Below are 20,048 nucleotides of genomic sequence, written 5' to 3'. Positions count from 1 at the left end.
GATGCGCAAAAAAAAGTTGACAAAGACGCGGTCGCCGGGGCAGAGAAACGCAGTCAACTGATGAGAATAGGAGGATACGTGCTGTTGGGCTTTTAGACATCTAAAGGTGGTGATTTTTCGTTGGCTATGGGTGGCTACAGTTGCGACACTTCCATTTCAAAAGATGGAAGACATCGCACCAGATGTCAGCACACCTTATGGGAGGTTAATTCAGCGAGGAAAGAATGTGTGCTTAACTCTTTGACTGCCAAAAACGTTAAATAACGTTTAGTAAAATCCTATGGAGGAGTGCCAAAGACGTTAAAAGACGGTTGTTTCAAAACAGAGGTGAAACTAACCATTTTCTGTTGTTGATTACTGAAGAACGGAATAAGGTAGAAACAAACTTTTTTTTTTCTGATGAAAGATGAGAGTCCAATCTTTCATTTGGTAGTATGTGTGTTTCCATAGTCCAAACACAACATTTTCTGTGGACCTTGAAAGATCAGTCAAAATGCTTAAAATCGGCTGGCACTGGGGACAACCCGTTTCTGAAAACGTCTGGCAGTCAAAGAGTTAAGATTTTGGCAATGGTCATATTATGGCCAACATCAGCAAGGTGCTTTTCTTTGCACCACTCATTCCAAAAGATACGTATGAAAAGTCTTTAGTTTTTTTTGGGGGGGGGGGGGGTGCATTCCGAGACATCTATTCCAAATGATGCACAGCCACTGTGCACGATGTCAGCTCACGAGAACCCAGTTCCACTGCAGTCTCTTCACTGGCGTCTGTTAGTTTTTCCCTAACAGGCGAATAGTTTTTTGTTTTTTTTACGTGACAACTACTGCAGCTGCACTGCTTTTATTTCCCTCCGGCAGCACGAGAGCAGTCAGTCTGACTGATGTCAGACATTTGAGGGTGGAAGGCGGCACTGGCTGGAAGCACCCGGCAGACTCAAATCAAATCAATACTTGAACAGGCCGAGCGAGTTGCAGATCTAATCCCGACGTTGGGATGACGGAGGACAGGCAGGGAGGGGCGTGGGCAAGAGAGGAGGACCTGGCTACTAGCCCATTACACCCCCCCCCACCCCCCTTTCATCTGTAAACTTGTTGCCTGGCAACAGAAGTCTCTCCATGTTGGCCTCCAGGCTGCAGTGAGCGCCTCTGGCCTCATCCGGAATAACGCTCCGGCTTGCTGTTTATGGCGAGGCGCACGCGGCTGGCAATTTAGTGAAGACGTTTAGCAGATAGTGCTGATTAAGGCTTCAATTTCACGGGGATGAGGGGGGGGGGGGGGGGGGGGGGGGCTCTCCCCAACCCGTCACCAAAGAACAAAGATAAGATCTCACGCAGCAATTTCATGCCCCAGCAGAGTGGAAACAATCTTTGAAGGAAAAAGCAAAAGTGTCTTAAGAGTATCGGCCCAGGTATCTGCCAGCGAATCAGATGACAAAACAGCTTAATTGTTATGTGGCGCAACAACACGCTGTTTGCCAACAACAAGCAATCAGAAAAAACTTCATCAGTTGTGGTTGTACACTCGGGCCGATATCGCCATGCAGCATATTGTTATCTCTACGATGACTGTATTTATGTATAGCCAACCCAACTGATTCATGATTATACGCATTGCTTGGCCATCACTGACTGACCATTGCTCGGCCTGTCTGTGCTGCAAGGAATTTGGTGCAGTCAATAGTCGACGTGTGGCTGTTGTGATCGTACGTCGTGTGATTACTTTATTCTTGTTTTAACGTCATACTATGACAAGCAAAAAAAAAAGTCGGACTACACATGCATAACGAAATGTATGGCGTTCGACAGGGTTCAATTCTGGGCCCTCTGTTTTCATTGTATCTGCTGTCCATGGGTTCCATCTTAAAAAAAACAGTTTAGTGATGTCAGTCAGCATCTTAACTGTACGATTTCCAATAACAAGTTGAGCTATTATAGTCCAGCCCAATTAGATAACTAACAAAACTAAAGGAACACTTCCTTAACTTATTTGCTCTAAAAAATGTATAACAACGTTTTAAATATTGCCATGGTCCCAAAAACGTATTTATACTTTGTTTGTGCTACAGAAGGCTTTGATGCAGTCTCTGAACTGAAGAGAATGCTTTAAGCAATGACAGTTATCACAAAAACGGCCAGCAGATGGCAGCAGAGTTTAAGCGATCAACTAGGGCCATGTTGCAAAAAAGCTGGGCTCCATGTGGTACTGTCACCTGCCTATGATGCAGGTTGGCGTGGGTTCGCTTCCCCGCTCTTTTCCCGAGTGTTTTAAACAGATTTGTGAACAATGATGAAACTTAGCTATATTCTAACGCTAATTGATGCAAAACAGAAACGGATAGAAATATCCTTTTTTCCTGATGAAAGAAGAGTCTAATCTTTCTTTTGGTAGGCTCCATGTTTTTATAGCAATAGACCACAACATTCTGTGTGCCTTGCCTAATCAGTCAAAATCCAATTAAACAGCTGGGAGCAAAGGGGGTTGCTTCAGTGAAAATGGCTGGGAGGGAGTGAATGAGTTAAGCTGCATGGAGACGTGGAATACAAGAACACGATTTCTGAATTCAAGGTGAAGAGAGACATTACAGAGACATTTGAACTCTGTTTTCCCCCCTTCATCAAATGGCCCATTTGGCTGATTTAAATCAAATGCAGCCCTTGAGCATAAAAGTTTGCCGATACTTGGTATAAAGTGTGCTTCTTCGAGTATTTTTGTTAAAAACAAGTTACAAGCATGTTCAACGTTTTAGGCTGAATAAATTAAATTAGTTTTTAAGTACGCACTAACAAGGCAGGTTCCCCACAGCTGTTTTCCGGCTACCGGGTAGCAATACATGCTGGACATGAGGCATCCCTGCCTCGCTCTCCGCAGATTTAAAAAAAAAAAAAAAAAAAAAAAGAGGCCAGGCGGACCAGATCAGCACTTTATGCGCTCCGCTGTGGCACGCTGATGTGGTGAGAGGGTGTGAAGGAAAGAGGCCTGTAGAAGATGAGGGGAGGTGAAGCGTGAAGCATTCATGCGGCGGGTGTGCGATGAGCTTCAAGCAGTTGCGCTGCACGCGAATCGCGTTCACTGGTATGACGCAGGCGCGGGGGGGGTTATACACTATGGAGGATTTGGGGTTTGACTACAGTAAAATTATTGTCCCAATGTCATGCAGTGAGCACGGTAGTAAACAATGAGTCACGATACGATACTTTACCAAAAATGATGACTATATCCTGATGCAGTGTTAAAGCGATTAACGCAAAGTTTTAGGGGAAACAACACAAATACAACTGAAGGAAATTTGAACAAAATACTTAAATTGATAATGTACCTTGACAAAAAATGACATTGGATTGGGATATTTTGCCAACAATAACAGTATCACAATAATATTGAAGTGATACCCGCAAAAATTTGGAGGAAAAAAAGATGTTACATCAGGATATATGCAACGAAAGAAAAGAAAGGAAAAACGTTTTGTTTGCATTTTAGAATTCATAAAGCCAAGAGTAAAATAGTCAATTGTTATTATAATCTAAAATAGCCTATATTGTGAGAGAATATTTTTTTCCCCCCCATATCGCCCAGCACTCGCACAAAGTGCATTCAATTACAGTCAACAAAACAGGACATTCTCAAACACAGATAGCTCTAAAGTAATTCCACAATTTGGGATGTGGCCTGAGGACAAAAATGGCAACTAGGCAAGTTTTTCAACGAAAAACTGAGGATAAGTTCCAAAAGAAACTTTGCGAATGTCTTACCATGGGGGGGGGGGGGGGGATTACTGTAATATAGAGTGGGTCCTCTTACGAGGGCTTACAAGTATTATTTAATACAAATGTTTGCTGTAATTATTACATTACTACGGCGTTAGCATAGTCGAGTGATAGATTACCAAGATCCCTTGTACATATTGAGCCCTTTGGCCTGCTATTATACCTCAAGCGAGATAAGGGCTCTCACGGCTCTGCGTGTTCTCCTCTTGGCTGGAAAAAAAAACCATGAAGCGATATTTCTTTGAAGAGAAATACGTGTATTCAGCGGGAGGTGAAAACTGGTCTGAGTCATGCTACTAAATATAGAGATAAAGAGTTGGCCAGGCAAGAGGGGGGAAGGGGGGGGGGGGGGCACTGGAGGCCAATGCACAGTGAAGCGGAGGACGATTACGGATGCTTCTTGAATGGAACTGACGACTTTCAGAGAACAGCACGCCAATTTTTCCCCCCACGTCCATTTGCACCATTTTCACCAACAATGGCTTTTCTTCCTAAATAAACATCAGGGGTAACGAGGCCCAAATGTTACACTGTCGTAGCTCTAAAAAGCAATTTACGACAGTGGTAACGAGCTGTTGTCTATTCCTCATAGGCGGAATAGTAGGGTATGGAATATGGAGTAGGGTTGTGGTTTGAAGATGACGATTCCGACACCTGGGTGAGATCATCTGATACCGATTCCAATAGCGACCACCTAGATTAGCTTTTCAATTTTGGAGCTCTTATACAAAAAACAGGACGTGCAGAAAACAAACATATGATTCGGGTACTGGTTTGAGCTGTAAAATGCGGTGTTAAGGAAGGGGGGGGGGGGGCTGGGGGGATTGGGATTGGCAATGAGAGGCATTGATCAACATATGCCGATCACGTACTTCTCAACGGAAATCGGCAGATCGATCGGACTACCACGAAATGAAGTCAGCAAGTGTATCTGAAACTTGATTGAACCCCCCCCCCCCCAAAAAAAAAAAACATTGACCAAGCTACAGCTTGCAAAAGTACCGCCTGTCCTGAGAAAACACAAGCTTTTTGAGACGAGCTTCGGCCACCTCCTCGATTATTCTCCACACGACTACATCCAGTTAAGACACTGCCAGACTGTTAAGTTAAACTCTCTAAAACCCTGCCACACACGAAACTAATAACAGTAATTTTACTCCAAAGAAACCCACCTGGGAACAACAACAAGAACATCTCAGCCAGGAATCAACGGATAAAGACTGAAGGTCCCCGTGAGGCGTTTCTAGGACAATATTTTTGCTGTCTAGTGTCGATTTTTTTCCAACGTTTATGTGACGGCGGGAAACTTATATTGCTCCAACTCTAAGATATACCTTCATCAAACATCAGTTCAAAGTATAAATTAAAGGTCTTCGGTTCATTGAAAACAAGTAGCAGAAAAGTCAAGTGCCTATAAAAGATGGAATCTTCTGGCATCTTAGGGCTTTTCAGAAAGAGCACAAAAAAATGTATAGGCGAGTTTTTCAGTAAATAGCTGTGGATGTAGCTAACACAGAATAATACACAATTAGGCAAATTTGCGAATATAACTATGAAAATGCGAGACATTGTAATAACGGTCTCATAAAACACGCTTTCATTGGTTGTTTTGCTACAAAGGCGGAAAACATGGAGACTCATTATGCTAAAAATCAATCTCTTCATTAAGTAGACAGCGAGGTTGTCCTCGGAAAGCCACAATATGCTAATGTGACGAAAAACATGCCGCTGCTTTCAGAAACGTCTTTCAAATCAAATCAGACAACTTTGATTAAGTAAGTGTCGGTGGGAGCATCAGTGTAGTTTTTTTTTTTTTTTCTTCCAAGTCAAACCAAACAAACTTTTTCCTTTGATTGATCTTCAGCAGCGACCTTGTGACGAGTCGCCCAAGGATGCCTGGCACGTTAGTGGCTTCGTTTTTAACGCGCGAAGGACTCCTTCAAACTCAATAATGCAGCATTGAGAGTACACTCACGGTACAAGTGGAATATTTACCCAAGCTTTTAGTCGGGAGGATCTGCATGCAGGGGGGAAAAAAAATAAATAAGAGGGTAGCGACTGTGCTAGACGTGCATCTAATCAGCACAAATGTTACTTTCACAGGCTCAAATAAAGGAGACAGACACGAGGAGGGTGTTAAGTGGCCGCAATTTCACAAATTAGCAGCACTGCATAGGCGGGCAGACCGTACAAGTAGATAAGCACCGCCAACACATGACAGTGAAGATTCCCCCTCTTGAAACATGAAGGACAAGCACACTCTAATTTTGAGGCCATGCTGCCCCCTGGAGGCAACAATCAAATATTGAGAGTCCCATGAGCCCCCCCCCCCAAAAAAAAAACCACATCAGAATTAACCATCTTAAATCAAAACTATCCATCGAAAGACGTTTTTATCCTCATATGTGCACAAAGCAGTGAAACAAGGGAATTTTGTTCTTACCTGTGTGTTCACGTGGTTTCACAAGAACAGGGTGGCGTGGGAAGACACAGAGGAGAGAAGAAAACAGATTTTTTTGTTAGTGAGGGGCTCGTGGTAAAAAGGGGGATGTCAAAGTGGTAAATGTATACGCTATTCAGTATCGAACTACGCAACACGTGATAATCAATTTTCACCTCCAAATTCAGGATCCGACATTAACAGTGGCCTGATGGTTCTGGGCCAGTATGGCACTTTGTTGGGTACCTTACAGATGCTGCCATTTTTAGATGTAAATATTGAATATTCATAATTTTAACCCCAAATATTATGAGTTTTACCCATTTAAATATAATAATAATGATAATAAAGATGCAAAATATGAAATAATCATGAAACTTAAAAGTATTATATCATGAATACAAGGAGCCAGTACTAGTCCCAGTACCGTCCCGGTTCCATTTGACAGGCCACCACTCAAAAAGACTTCAAGTCGCTTTTAATAAAAATATTGACCACATTCACAACTAATACAAATAATAACGCTTTAAACCCAACTTGTACTTACGACTTATCTATTAATTTTTTGCCAATGCATTTTTGGAAATGATGCTTATGTCAGCAAACTGATTCATATATTTCTCTGTCAGCTCATGTGCCATGTCAACATCAAATGTTTTTTTTTTTCTCAATGCACCACATTTCACTGAAGAGAAGGTAAAATAGTTTGAGTCTTTTGAAGTGCAAAGTTCAACGCTACGTGTGGAAAACAAACAGAACCCGCATGTCTAAAAAAACAAACAAAAGCAGAGCAAGCCCACTGGAATAAATCAAAGTGAAATTTGGGTGGGCCGGGATGTTTCTCCAGCCCTGAAAGATGGCGGATAAAAATGAAAAACAGGCCTTCCATGAGAGGTCATAATGGAATTTAGAGTTTGTGCTTCCATCGTCAAAACTGTGTTTGCCTTTTCCGCAGTTTGTTAATTCACAGCAACTGCAGAAAAGCCGGCGGAACAAAAAAGTGTGAAATGTAGTGATCTTATCAAATTTGACGCATGGCGCAACAAAGCGCTCTCTCACTGGCCTGCAGACAGAAAAGAGAAAATAAGTGTACCGACAACATGAAAATGTTGATTGGGCGACGTTACGGAGCCACTCGGATGATTTAATGGTTCTATTAGAGGACCTTTGTGTGACTGGAGGCCAGGAGGGGCGTAATGAAGGTGTTTATTGTGGCCTGTGCGATATGATGTGTTCTGTTGCCGAAGCCAACTCTCTTTTGGCTCACAGAAATCGATTTCAGGTTGAGATTGGTATCCGCTGGAATGTATCCGAGGAGGGCTTTTTGCTGCACAAAGAGCAATTTCAGTGTTTTGGCTTTAGGAGCAGAAAAGAAGCTGAACTTTTAGTCTGCTGTCGGGCAGTTGAACGTGGGAATTATCCAACTCCCACATACAATGACTTGTAAAGTGAATAGACAATGTGCATTGAACAAAAATATAAACGCAACAATAGTTTCTGCTCCCATGAACTCAACTAAAGATCCAAAACGTTCTTTCTCCAATAGGCCAATTATTTTTTTTTTCCCCTCAGTTCTTGCCACTATCCAGCACAGCCATTAAAGAGGAATGGACCAACATTCCATTGGCCATAACAACATAATCAACTTATGCAAAGCACTGCATGAGGCTAATGGTGGTTACACCAAAAAAGCCAAAGCCAAAAACAAGCACTAATGTTTAAGTAAGCAATCAAAACACAATAATAACGAGAAGAAAAAAAAACACAATAATAACCAAAATATCCTATTTAGACTAGTGAGGATGCAGAGAACATATTGTCAAGAATTTTTGGGGGGGGGTTGACACCGCTGTGGGACGGCAGGACCAAGCAAAGACGAATAAACTTCGACAAAACTTTATGATGTGAGCGAAAGCAAGCAGCTATTAAAAATGTAATTAAACTTGAGCAGCCCAGAGTGAAACGTGTCTCTCACAGGAGCCTGCAGTGTCCGAGCCGCTTTTTTTGTCGAGCAACCAAATGTTAGGTGAAAAGTGAGCAGCAGTGTGGCTCTAAAGTCAAGAAACTTCTAATTGGGCAGTTTGATGCATTACTAGTTGAACCCAAAGCACGACCGTGATGCTTGTTGAGGACTCAATGTGAGAAGAGTGTCAAAAAAAAAGCTGCCTTAGAGTCACTTGAACTTAATAAGATGCAATGTTGAAAACTTTAGCATTCTCCATCTGTGTCCTGTTTACAAATCACACAAAGGCGGGTCAAAGGTCAAAATGACTAAAAAGAGTCTTTTTAAACCAAGATGGCAGACTTTTTTTAATGACCGCTCGAACATCACATCACCCCCATCTGTCTGTCCGTGGATTCAATTTGGCACCAATCCAACTCAATTTCAAGGAGTAGCTCATCTTTCAAGGGCCCCGAGAAACACCCCAAATGACCCTAAAATGGTCGCTTCAAAACCAAAATGCTGGTAGCAACATGACAAGGGACGGCCATTTTGTGGAAATTCAAATTCAACCGCCTCTAAAATCCTCTATCGAAAAACGAAAAACAATTGATTACTTAAGTTCACGTGCATTCTCGCAAATAAGGTTCCATTAGCAGTGTTGAAGTCACATTTTTAGGTCAAGTGACACCATTTGAAACAAAATTTCGTCACGGTAATGGTTGACTTCCTTGTGCGCTTGCCATGCGCAGTCCACACGTACTCATGGCAGCTCTTTTCGCAGTTTAGCGTCTAGTATATTTTGTGTACATTTGGCAAAAGTTAGCAGTAGGACTATAATAACTAGGAACTCAAAATGACTACAATTGCCACTTCTATCCTAAATGGTGGTTCTTGATACTTTTTTTCGTGGGTTTACTGGCGGTAGAGATGGCTACTAAATTTGCCAATACAAACGGGAATTTTCCGATCCAATAAGGTCATGATGTTGGAGCAAATAAAGGATACAGAGGATAAGGGCAGGAACCTGGCAACTTTCCATGTAGCCTGCCAACCACATGGCCTCACAGTACTATAAAGGGCATACTGTACATGCTTCTATCCGGGGTCAAATGAAGAGGCACGTATCTCGTGTACACTAAATATCATCACTTGCTCACTTGGCAAGGATCGTTATCAAGGACATCCAGGGTGTAAGTTCCACTGAAGTACCCCCTCAGACCCTGGGAGTAATTTAACTCTTTCACTGCCACTGACGTTTAAAGACGTCAAGTAAAAACCTACGGTTCACTGCCAATGACGTCAAAAGACGTCATCCAATGATTTTTTTTTTTGAAACGGGTAGAGGAAACCCTTCTGCATGTCTGGTGAAAGTTTCCAGTCTGTCTGTTGTGCCTAATGACTATTTTTGGCCCCTACAGGGCAGCGATGAACTCTCTTTTGACAAGATCGGGTGGGCGTCAGTAGAGGCGGAGCTAGAGCGTCGAGCAGGAGATGAGAATGGAAGACAAAGGAAAAATGGCGGCCGGTCGCGAGGAGCTCACGCCCGAGACGTTTTTTTCAAAGACCAAAAGCATCGCTGAAAGAGCACATTGTTGACGACGATGATCATCATCGATGATGAAGATGAGGGTAGTGACTCCGTGGTTGAGAAGCATTGACGCGGCAGTAGAAGACGTTAGATGGAGCGAGATGGAGGAGGGAACGGGCAATGGCGAGCGTTTGCAAGCAGCTCTACACTTACAAGACGAAAGGCATCGACCAACGCTAAAATAGTACATTGATGACGACGATGATCATCCTCGATGATGATGAAGGTGAATCCGAGCTTGACGGCGAAATTGGAACCGCTGTCGCGGCGGCTATGACGGTGTCGTAACGCGGAGCGCAACCGAGCACGCACAGGCGGACGTTCGATCGGACGACGGAGAGTGCCCCGAGTCCAATGCATATTCATCGGAGGAAGTGTGTACAGTCTGCTACTTGCTTTTTATTCCCCGGAAAAAAAGCCTGTCAAGAAAGTGTAACGTTTGCACGCAAAACGGACCAATGTGAAAGTGAAAGTAAACTGTTGTGCGAGTCCTGGCGTCTCCTTGCACGCAGGAGAGCGTTACAAAAGGAAAAACTGAATTTGAAACATCCACATAATTGTAAGTAGTACCACAGTTGCACACATTTGTAAATAGTTTGCGAAATTGTTTTGTCAAATTGTTACACTGTTGAATGGAAATAAACGTATTTTGCAATCAAAAAACACTTTTTCATTGTTGGTGAAAGCGTTTTACAGAAGTAAAGCACTATTTAGGTGTTTGTGGCATCATTCATGGACAAAAAGAAGTGTACAATTCACTAGAGTGCATGAAATAACATCGTTTCACAAAAAGCTCTTTTTCTCCGTTTTTTGTTTCAAAAGAGAGAATTTCGGTGAAAGTAACCATTTTCTATTGTTGATTACTGAAGAACGGAATAAGGTAGAAACAAACTTTTTTTTTCTGATGAAAGCTGAGAGTCCAATCTTTCATTTGTGTGTTTCCATAGTCCAAACACAACATTTTCTGTGGACCTTGAAAGATCACTCAAAATGCTTAAATCGGCTGGCAGTGGGGACAACCCGTTTCTGAAAACGTCTGGCAGTGAAAGAGTTAAGGGTAGGCAAACTGGAGCGACACCATGTGCAAAACAAACCTTATTCTGAGATGCATTCAGTTGCGTTGTCGACTTGAGTTGGTATTTTACACTGTGTATAAAAGTCTTTTGCATTCATTATTTATGTATGTATTTATTTTTTAAATATAGGGTGTTTAACAAAGACAAATGTAAGACGCCCGTTAAGGCAAATTCAGACAGATTCAAGACTACACTAAATACTTGATACAGACGATACACAGAAATATACAGAATTTTATTTTTAGGTTAGCAATCCTGATGTACCCTCACATTCCAATCTGTCATGCTAAAATGCAAATTGGCTCTAGCCACAAAGATTTCATTTTCCAGGGTAATTTGTGCTTTCTTTCCGTGGACTCAACAGTATATTTGAACTAGGGGTGTCAAAATAAGTGTGTTAATATTAAGTTAATTTAACATTTCTTTAACGCCACAAATTTTTTAAATGCTCGATTAACGCCCGCCACTTGCACTGTGTCATCAATGTCTTATATTAAACGCTTATGCCGTCTAGTGGCAGAAAAAATGACCTCAACGGAAATTAATGTCTCACACAATTTTTTTTTTTACAGTGCAGTAATCTTTTTAACTTTAACTTAAAAAAAATGTTATGATTACTATGAAATTACTGTACCAACGAACTATATGAATGACATTTGTATTAGGTTAACACATTTTGCCACTTTTATGTGGGGTGGGGAAAATATTTTAATATACAGAACAGATATAAAATGCGTGATTAATTTGCGATTAATCATGAGTTCATTTTTGAAGCCACACGATTAATTAAGATTTAAAAATGTAATCGCCTGACAAACCTAATTTGACCTAGATTTTATGCTCTGATCCACTGTGGAAAAAAAGAGCACTGCTATTCACACAACTCCTGATTAGCCAGGTGACAATCGGATGAACTTCTGACCTGTCCGAAAATTGGTTGGACTCCCCAAAATTCACACGCCTGGGCAAAGTCATGTGCCAAACGTTGCTTGCCTGCGTACAGCTTGGCTAGGAATGTCAGGATGAGACTGAGTGATGGGCGAAACCCTCTAAATTCAACGTCATGGATATTACTACAGTGTAGTATCCGTGACAACAGTTCCAGCACCTCACATGCATATACTGAATTTCATAGGGATGAAGCTTTAAAATAGAGATTTAAAAATATATATATATATATATTAGGGTTGGTGCTATGGGGTTTTCGTCTATCACAATGTTGGCCTGTAACATAACAACTAAGGATCAAGGTTTACGAATTGTCTACGCAAAAGTCCATTGTTTTTTTTTTTTGTTTTTTTTAGGTGACAAATCCTTGTGTCACAACGCAACTCTTTAGATTTCCGCCTCGCCATCTGGCACGCCCGCTGAGGTATGCACATCCATACACACACACCTACAATACCGTTCTCTTACTGCTGTTAAATATAGACGCACTTGATACCACACCGGCTGAATGTGAATACCGGGAAGAGGCACGGCTCGGGCTTGTTTTTCTTCTTCTTCTTCAGCCTCCACAGGATGTGCGGTTTGAAGAGAGGAAAGCCCTCACATTGCTCTTTGTGATATCAAACGAGAGGGGGGGGGGGGCTTTGATTGTAGAAAAGATGCCAAACAAGATATCTCGCAGCGCAGGAGGAAAAAAAGGGGTAGGGCGGGATAACATCCTGAGAGGTCAAGGACTGCAGCAAATGTCCAAACCGCAGTGCAGTCAAGGGGGTTCATAGCCACCCCATCAGGCAAACTATATTGGTAACAGCCTATTAAAAGGTATATTCATAGGCCATCTTTGCTAATGACCAGAGTACAGCGTGCATAAGAGGACATTGTAGAAGGTCAGTCACGGGAGAATGACACTGACAACAAAACATGCAGAAGATCAAACTTAAAATGCTAAAGATGTAATACGTTTTTTTGTTAACAGCAATAATCAGACCCTCACAAGGTTTGGAAATTTAAGTGTGAGGCATGGAGTAACTGTATCCCCAGTAATGAGCACCTATGAATTTTCTTCAGAGCAGGACCTTTATCTCACGTAAGACGTTTGGTCAAGCTCAGATGTTAAGGAGTTGTCACAATAGAATTTCAAGTTTTATGATTAATCATCACAGCAACACACAATGATGAAAACTCAAGTTACTCTAAAATTAGCATCACCCGCCATTGTCATAATCAAAGTTAAAATTTGGTTTAAAAAAAAAAAACTCTCAAAATCTGTTGGACAAGTTCATATTGGGATGACTCTGCAAAATGCCCAAATTACCAAAAAAAAAAAATATATGAAAACTAGTTAGAGAGCTAAGCAATTTTACAAACTCCATGAGACAACAGTCTGTTTTAACTCCCAGTGGTGTAATGTACCAAGTTTAAATTTGGGGAAACACTTCCAGATGCACTAGCATAAGCTCCTTGACCACTAATATAAAAATCCGGCATTAGGCAGAAACCGCGCTCCGACACCGTCACTTTTCAGGAAACCGACAAAAAAAAAATGTTTTATTTGTTGAGCCAATAACATTGTATTGTCAAAGAAAGAAAGCTATTTTCAACACTTGAATTGTTACTGACTAATCAATATCGATTTTGAAAAAATATATATATATATATTAATAATTAAAAAAACAAAACCTTTTTAACAAAGGGGGTTTCGGCACGACGTCAGCGACATGTCGCTGACCTGGCCTCTTGTTTGCGACCGACAGTCTGCAAATGCCCAAGAATGGGGTGTGCGTCTCAGAATAGCCAATGGCAGATGCCCCCCCCCAAACGGTCCCCTCTTGTGTTATTTGAAGCCCGAGGGCGATAGAATTCAACCTCATGCAGTATTCCAATGTATGCCTCCTTACTCGCTTACCACGATAGAAGAACACTTCCACCTCGGGAAACCTAAAACATTTGCTTGCAGTGTGCCTTTTTTACGTCACCGGCTAAATGCAAGTTTTTACTTATTGCAAACAAAATAACTTGCAAACAAAAGTGGGAATGACAATCAGGGATATACAGGAAGTAGGTTTACTATTGCCAACAAAAGCTATTATTTTATTAAAGGAAATGGTTTCGATCGAAATAAGGCCAAAGACTTCATCATGAATGGGGAAAAGGTGTCAAAAGCTGGCATCATATCAGTTTTAGTCATATTATGTAGATTAGTAAGTAAAAAAAAAAAAAGCAATCTTAGCACTTGAGTCGACACCCCTGGTGTTGTTGACGTGGACATAGCTGCCGTGGGAAGGTCAAGATCATCTTACTGTTCAAAGCGTGTGGTGGGTGAGAAAAAGTCAATGGACCGATTATGAAAACATTCAGTTATATTTTCATGAGCTTCTACTGGTAGAGCTGGATGCACAATCATACGCTTAGGAAGAAGGAAGGTGTTGCCGATCACCTTTTAATTTCGGATTCATTCATACTAATGTACCGAAACTTGGTGGCAAAATTCCGGAAAAATAGCCTTTCAAAGAAAAGCAGTGTTCATTTTGTGAGTCCACAAAAAGTGCCGTAATTGCCCACACCTGCCTCAAAGTTGTGATAAAAGCATGTTTTCCTATTAGACAATGCTGCGGCCTGACTAAAAAGAGGCTCCTCCCCCTCAGTTCAACATAGTTCCTTGGTGCCAAGAGATGGCGCCAATTTGCCAAAGCAATTTTTTCATACAGTGGTGGCTTCAGATGCGAGTGATCCGACTTTCTAGTTTTTCGAGATACGAGCCCTTCGATTAGCCGATTATTTGCGTCGACTTGTGAACACAAACTTAAGATAAGAGCGTTGTTCTGTATGGTGGCAGGTGACTCAACTCACTGCCCAACAAGCTGGAGTTTGGCTGATTTCATTTGTAATTTTTGAGAGAAACCAGACCAAATCTTTTGACTATTGCGATACTGGCAATCATTAGTTTGTTTGTTTTTTCCATCAACGTCATCTGGAGGGCCAGATATAACCGGCAGTGGACCAACCAGATGTTACGGAGCCATTTTTCACCAGGATAAAGCGTTTTGCAAAGTTTGCCGAGTTCCTAAATATGTTAAGGCCCTCCTTTTAGCATTTTACTGAAGCATTCGATGCGACCAATCACTGAAATTGATCATTATTTCTAGTTAGTTTTATAATATATTTTTCAACGTTTCCCCCCCACTGTGAACCCTTTTTGATCTCACTACTTTGAGAGGCTGTAAAGTGTTGCCCTGCAAGGTCCCTTCAACTTTGACATGTTAAAATGATAGCCCAGTGCTAATAATAGTGGTAAGGTGTAACCATTAAAACGCAAGAACATACCACGGATATTTTGAAGCAACTCTTTAAATGGTCGAAATTCTATTTCTTCATTGATCTCTTTCATTTCATTAAAATGCATTTTTTTTTTCAAATTAAAGGCAGCTGTTCCAATTTCCACTTCTATAATCTATAAATGACTTGTTGAATTAATCTCCAGGCGAGTGATTAAGACTGTTGTGTTATTAAATGTGATCATTTGGGGAAGTCGTATACGGAGCAATTATTAAGTGAGAATTAATGATGTTATGAATTACAACCTAATTGGATTTGTATTGTTTTCAGTTCAGGGAAATGAATATTTTTCCCAAATACAAACTGCAGATTATGCTGCATTACTGCTAATGAGATATTGGCATTTAATCAGATATAATAGTTTGCGACAAAGGAAGCCACTTAAAAAAAGATGACTATTTTGTGACCGCTATTTATTCAGCTTCAAGGACCATCAGTTGTCCACACAATAATTGATAAAAAATAATTAATTTACATTAGTATATATATTTTTAAATGAATTGACATACTAGACTTAGTTTTCATTAAAATGTGTTAAAGTTCCTCTAAAGGTAAAATAAAGGGAAAACCACTGAGAAGAGTGTTGTTATCAAGGCTGCCAAATCAAAAAAAAAGAAAAAAAAAAGAAAAACAGGTACATGAAAACGTTTCTGTCGTATTGTTCGGGCGCTGTAGGCGTATCCGCTGAATTAGCTTTAGACATACGCGGCTTGACCTTCACCTGTCATCAAATACGTTCCACTCAGCAGCACTGCGTTAGCCACTAGTTAGCTAGCTCACCTGCTAACATGCTAACATGCTTCCAAATGGAGTCCGGCCACTCGCTTGTTGGCTAACTACATGTAGTAGTGGTGGAAAACTGGCTATGTTATTATTACTAAGGAACTAGCAACTGTACCGGACAGTCACTGATGGAATAATGACGCTTAGTACTTGTATAGTGGGGGGAGTGCCGACTCATGACAGAAATCCCAAGTGCATATTTGGTTATGTTTCAAGCCCAAAAAAATCCGAACAACTGAAATGGTAAAAAAAAAAAAAAAGACTTAACACTATATCCAAATTGGTACTAAATTTTTTGCAGTCTTTGGCTTTTTGCAGCACTTCTATTAAAAACATAACATTGTATTTAGAAACAAATAACTGAAGTGACTTCATAGGGTCTTTAAAATAGATTTAGAAAACGGTTCATGTACAGATGGTGGGTAAATCTTGGCACTATTAGAATTTCAAACAATTACTGAGCCATGCTTGGTCGGCAGCACGCTAGCATGATGATGGTGTACATTTTAATAAGGGAGCTTGGTTTAAATGATTGTTTTATCAGGTTTTACATAAATCAAAGAAGCCTGGTCCACACCACTGCAAATATGGAGGTTGATTCTGACAAACGGTGCACCGTATCATCCCGCTTAAATGATGATGCATGATTTCGCTCGCAGAGTTTTATCAAACCTAAAATTAGGCTCATCGGCGACAGACTTTGTAAGGCCATATGTTAGGTGGCACTTTTCTGTGGGTGGAGCTACAGCGCAAAAATGACACTCATTGCCAATATTCCAGTAGTATATAATCATAATTATACAAATAACCGTCTCTGTCCTTTGGAAGTTGTCATAAGATTGGCAATTTTCACTGAGCAACTTCATGATTTTACTCAAAAAGATCCAAGAAATCGTTGGAAGCTACGTTAACTCATTTTAAGGATGTTCATCATTTTAAAAATAAATAAAAATGAAAGACATTTTGTCCGTTTCCTCGGGGTTCTTAGCAGCACCTTCAACGTTTGCCGTTATCATAAAACATGTGGCACTCACCCGTCGACGGCAGAATGGCAAACCCTGAGCGATGATGTTAATACTAAATATTCGGAGGATTTTTTGAGGGGGTAGGGGGTCGGCGACTATGCCTTTGGAATCAGCCACATCCAGGTTTTTGCTTTCCGGTGGCGCTTTGGTGGAAGTCCTGTCCTTCTCATTGTTTACTGTCTTTCTACGGGCACCGCCAGACGAAAAAAGGGGAATAGGGCAATGCCGCAGCATTGCAAAAACAAGGGAAACAAAAACTAACAAATCATATTCCAGGAAGAAGTCAGGACAGGAAACTCTTCAAATGGCTTGAACAAACAGTAGCAACACCTCGCAACAGTCTCGTCCAAACTCCCCTGCTGACGGGCACCCTTTAAAAAGTGGCTGGCCTGTGATGTCACTGCTGAGCAGCTGCTGCTCGACGCATGGCCTCCCACAACCACGCCCACCCAGAGGCGCTGTGGCATCCGCTCCCGTGAACCATTGGCGGCGGATTCCATCCCGCCACAGCACACGTGTCCGAGGAACTTCCTCATTGCGAGCATTCTCGGACCCCCGCCCCACCTTCTCGACAGACATTCCAAGAACATCAATACTTGTGTGTCAGCAAAAAGGCTGAGGACGTTATTATGTACTCCTAGTAGACAAAAGGGTGGGAGCAAACGTCAACAATTTTTTTTCTCCCTGTGTGCATTTAAACATCTAAAAAACACGGTGGCCACACAAAGAATTATAGGGCTTAGCCTCTTTTCTATTCTCACATCCACCATTGTTTGAAGAGGATTAGTGCACCAAAACATCTATCGGAGCCGACCATACGGGCCTGACAGACGGGCTCGCGCCATTAGACACCACTGTGGTTCAAGCCTCACCCTCAATTTGTAAAAGTATATTCTCAAATAGTGGCCATGACTCAATGCAGTGGTTCTCATACTGCAAGACGCGTCGTATGGGTCCGTGGAATAACTGGAAATAAATGATGTACTTGCATTCATTTAAAAAAAAAAAAAAAAAAGTCTACCTAGTGGGTAGAAAAAGTCTCCACACCCCTGTTCAAATTGCATTTTTTTTTTGTGATTTAAAAACGATGAGACCTTCCGGACGACATCAAATAATTTGAAAAACATTTTCCAAAATGCCAATGCTAAATGCCGGAAAAAGCCACGCAAGCATGCAAACTCCACACAGAAGGTCAAACAAAACCTCTAGAGTGCGAGGCAGACGTGTCAACCAAATTCGGCACCCCCACCACAGGGTGTTTTTTTTAGCATCCTAATTCAGACTGTTCAAAGTGATGCTCTTGAACTGATGTTGCACTTCAAACAAAAAGATATGTATTTATTTAGGGTTTTATCGCATGCATCATTTAGTTTATTTGAAGATCTTTAATTGGATAGTTTACGGCTAGCTGTCATTAAATTGGTTCCCGTTTACTTGCTTCTCGTAATGTACACAAACTCTATAAAAATCAATGTACGTACACAGAACCTTGAATTTTGCTGTTATAACTCACATTTTGTAAAAATGAACAGATACACTGTTCCCATAATGGAATTGCCTCATATTCATTCAGGCTGAAGGATAATCATGCTGTTTAGCGTGTCCTGAATATTATACCTACTAAATAGGCAACATAACGCCGAGCAAGAGATGCTCTACTGTGAGGCATGGCTCATCGTTTGCTCCAATTTGTGCATTTCCTCCCCGCTCGCTCTTTTATGGCCTTCCAATAAGCACTGCACAGAAAAAGAAGTGTCTCTACCTCAGCCAAACGGGGGAAGCTGGAAACCCGGCCAAACACCGGAGGCATAACTCTTAGAAAATAAACGCATGAATGGTCCGGCTAATAGCCACTGCGGTGTGTCTGACCCAAGACGGGCAACAGTTCACAGAGGCGGTACAGCGGCAGGTTACATACAGAACAGTCTGAGCAATTATGGGTTCTTCAAAGCTTTTGGGTAAATGCCTCCCCCTGGTGGAAAGGAGTAGCATAATGCAGGTAATAAAAGCAAACCACTTTTTTATAGAACTTGCCATCATTGGGGTCGGGGCTAACTGGAGTCAATAGAAGCAGAGTTTTGAGTCAGATAAGCAGGGTACATTATAGACAAACAAAAAAAGTCAATCAGATATTCAGATGTAAACAGGCAAGACTTGTCAAGTCATGAATTGAATTGGAAAAATTGTATGGATTTAACAAACCGAATTGAATCGTTGCATTTTAAAAATGTCCCGCCCTTCGTTTCCATTGCACCCATCGACAGAAATTGTCTTTTATTGGATAGATGCACGTCGCTAGCTAAAATGCTAACCAAGGGAAAAAAGGAAAAGGCAAAAAGGAAAAAGCTGTGAAGACGAGCAGGTATGTAATATTTTACGGGGGGAAATGTTGGTGCAAAGGAGTCTAATTTATAAATCAAGTTACCACAATACGAGCATTTAGGGATTTTTTTCATGATGATTCCATGAGAATTTTTTAAGAGCCAAATTAATTTTTTAAAAAAAAAACAGGTGCAGGTGTGCTCTATGGTCAAAAGAGGGCGCCATTGTAAAAACAAACTGCAGCTGGGTTGAGTGACAAGAACTCCTCCACTTACCTTCTTGTTGGAGGAGCTTTGGTGTGAGTCCACATTGTTGCTGGCGACTGTCGCATTGTTCCTGATGGAGGGAGACATCAGCCCTTCTTCTGCGTCCTCCTCCTCCTCTTCCTCTTCCTCCTCCTCCTCATCCTCCTCCTCCTCGCGCCCGCTCTCCGCCGAGTGCTCAAAGTCGTCGCTGTCCTGGTCCATCTCCTCCTCATCCTCATCTTCCTCCTCCCCTGTCCTCCTCTGCTCCTGCCCTCCCTCTGTCCTCTCCGCCTCTTCCTCTTCCTGGTGACTGCTGCTATTGTTATTGTTGTTCTGCTCCTCTTCTTCTTCTTCCTCCTCGTCGTCCTCCTCGTCCTCCTCGTCGTCGTCGTCCTCCTGCGTCCGCTGCCTTTGCTCGGCCCTCCACGTCCAGCGGGGTCCTTTCTCGCCCCGGTTCACCTTGCTGGGGGGACCCTCCTCGCCTCCCCCGCTATCCCCCCGGGGGCTGTTGCTCGGTGCAGACTCGCCGGGCGCCCATGGCGGTCCTCTGTCCACGTCCACCTGCGAGGTCTCGGC

The 20,048-nt window shown here is 41.8% G+C and overlaps 1 protein-coding gene across 4 annotated transcripts in view; it reads right to left on the bottom strand.

Annotated features, from left to right (window-relative positions):
- Positions 1-20,048, bottom strand: part of fbxw7 (F-box and WD repeat domain containing 7) — an 81,359-nt gene that overhangs the window by 38,324 nt on the left and 22,987 nt on the right. For all 4 annotated transcript variants that reach the window (XM_077570562.1, XM_077570564.1, XM_077570563.1 and 1 more), the window contains one exon: positions 19,503-20,048. In XM_077570562.1, the coding sequence (XP_077426688.1) occupies positions 19,503-20,048 (546 nt within the window). The remainder of the gene's footprint in view (positions 1-19,502) is intronic.

Source organism: Vanacampus margaritifer, chromosome 7 (genome assembly GCF_051991255.1).
Source record: "Vanacampus margaritifer isolate UIUO_Vmar chromosome 7, RoL_Vmar_1.0, whole genome shotgun sequence".
Taxonomy (NCBI): domain Eukaryota; kingdom Metazoa; phylum Chordata; class Actinopteri; order Syngnathiformes; family Syngnathidae; genus Vanacampus; species Vanacampus margaritifer.
Note: the sequence above shows the minus strand (reverse complement) of the source record. Positions and strands in the feature narration are given on the sequence as shown.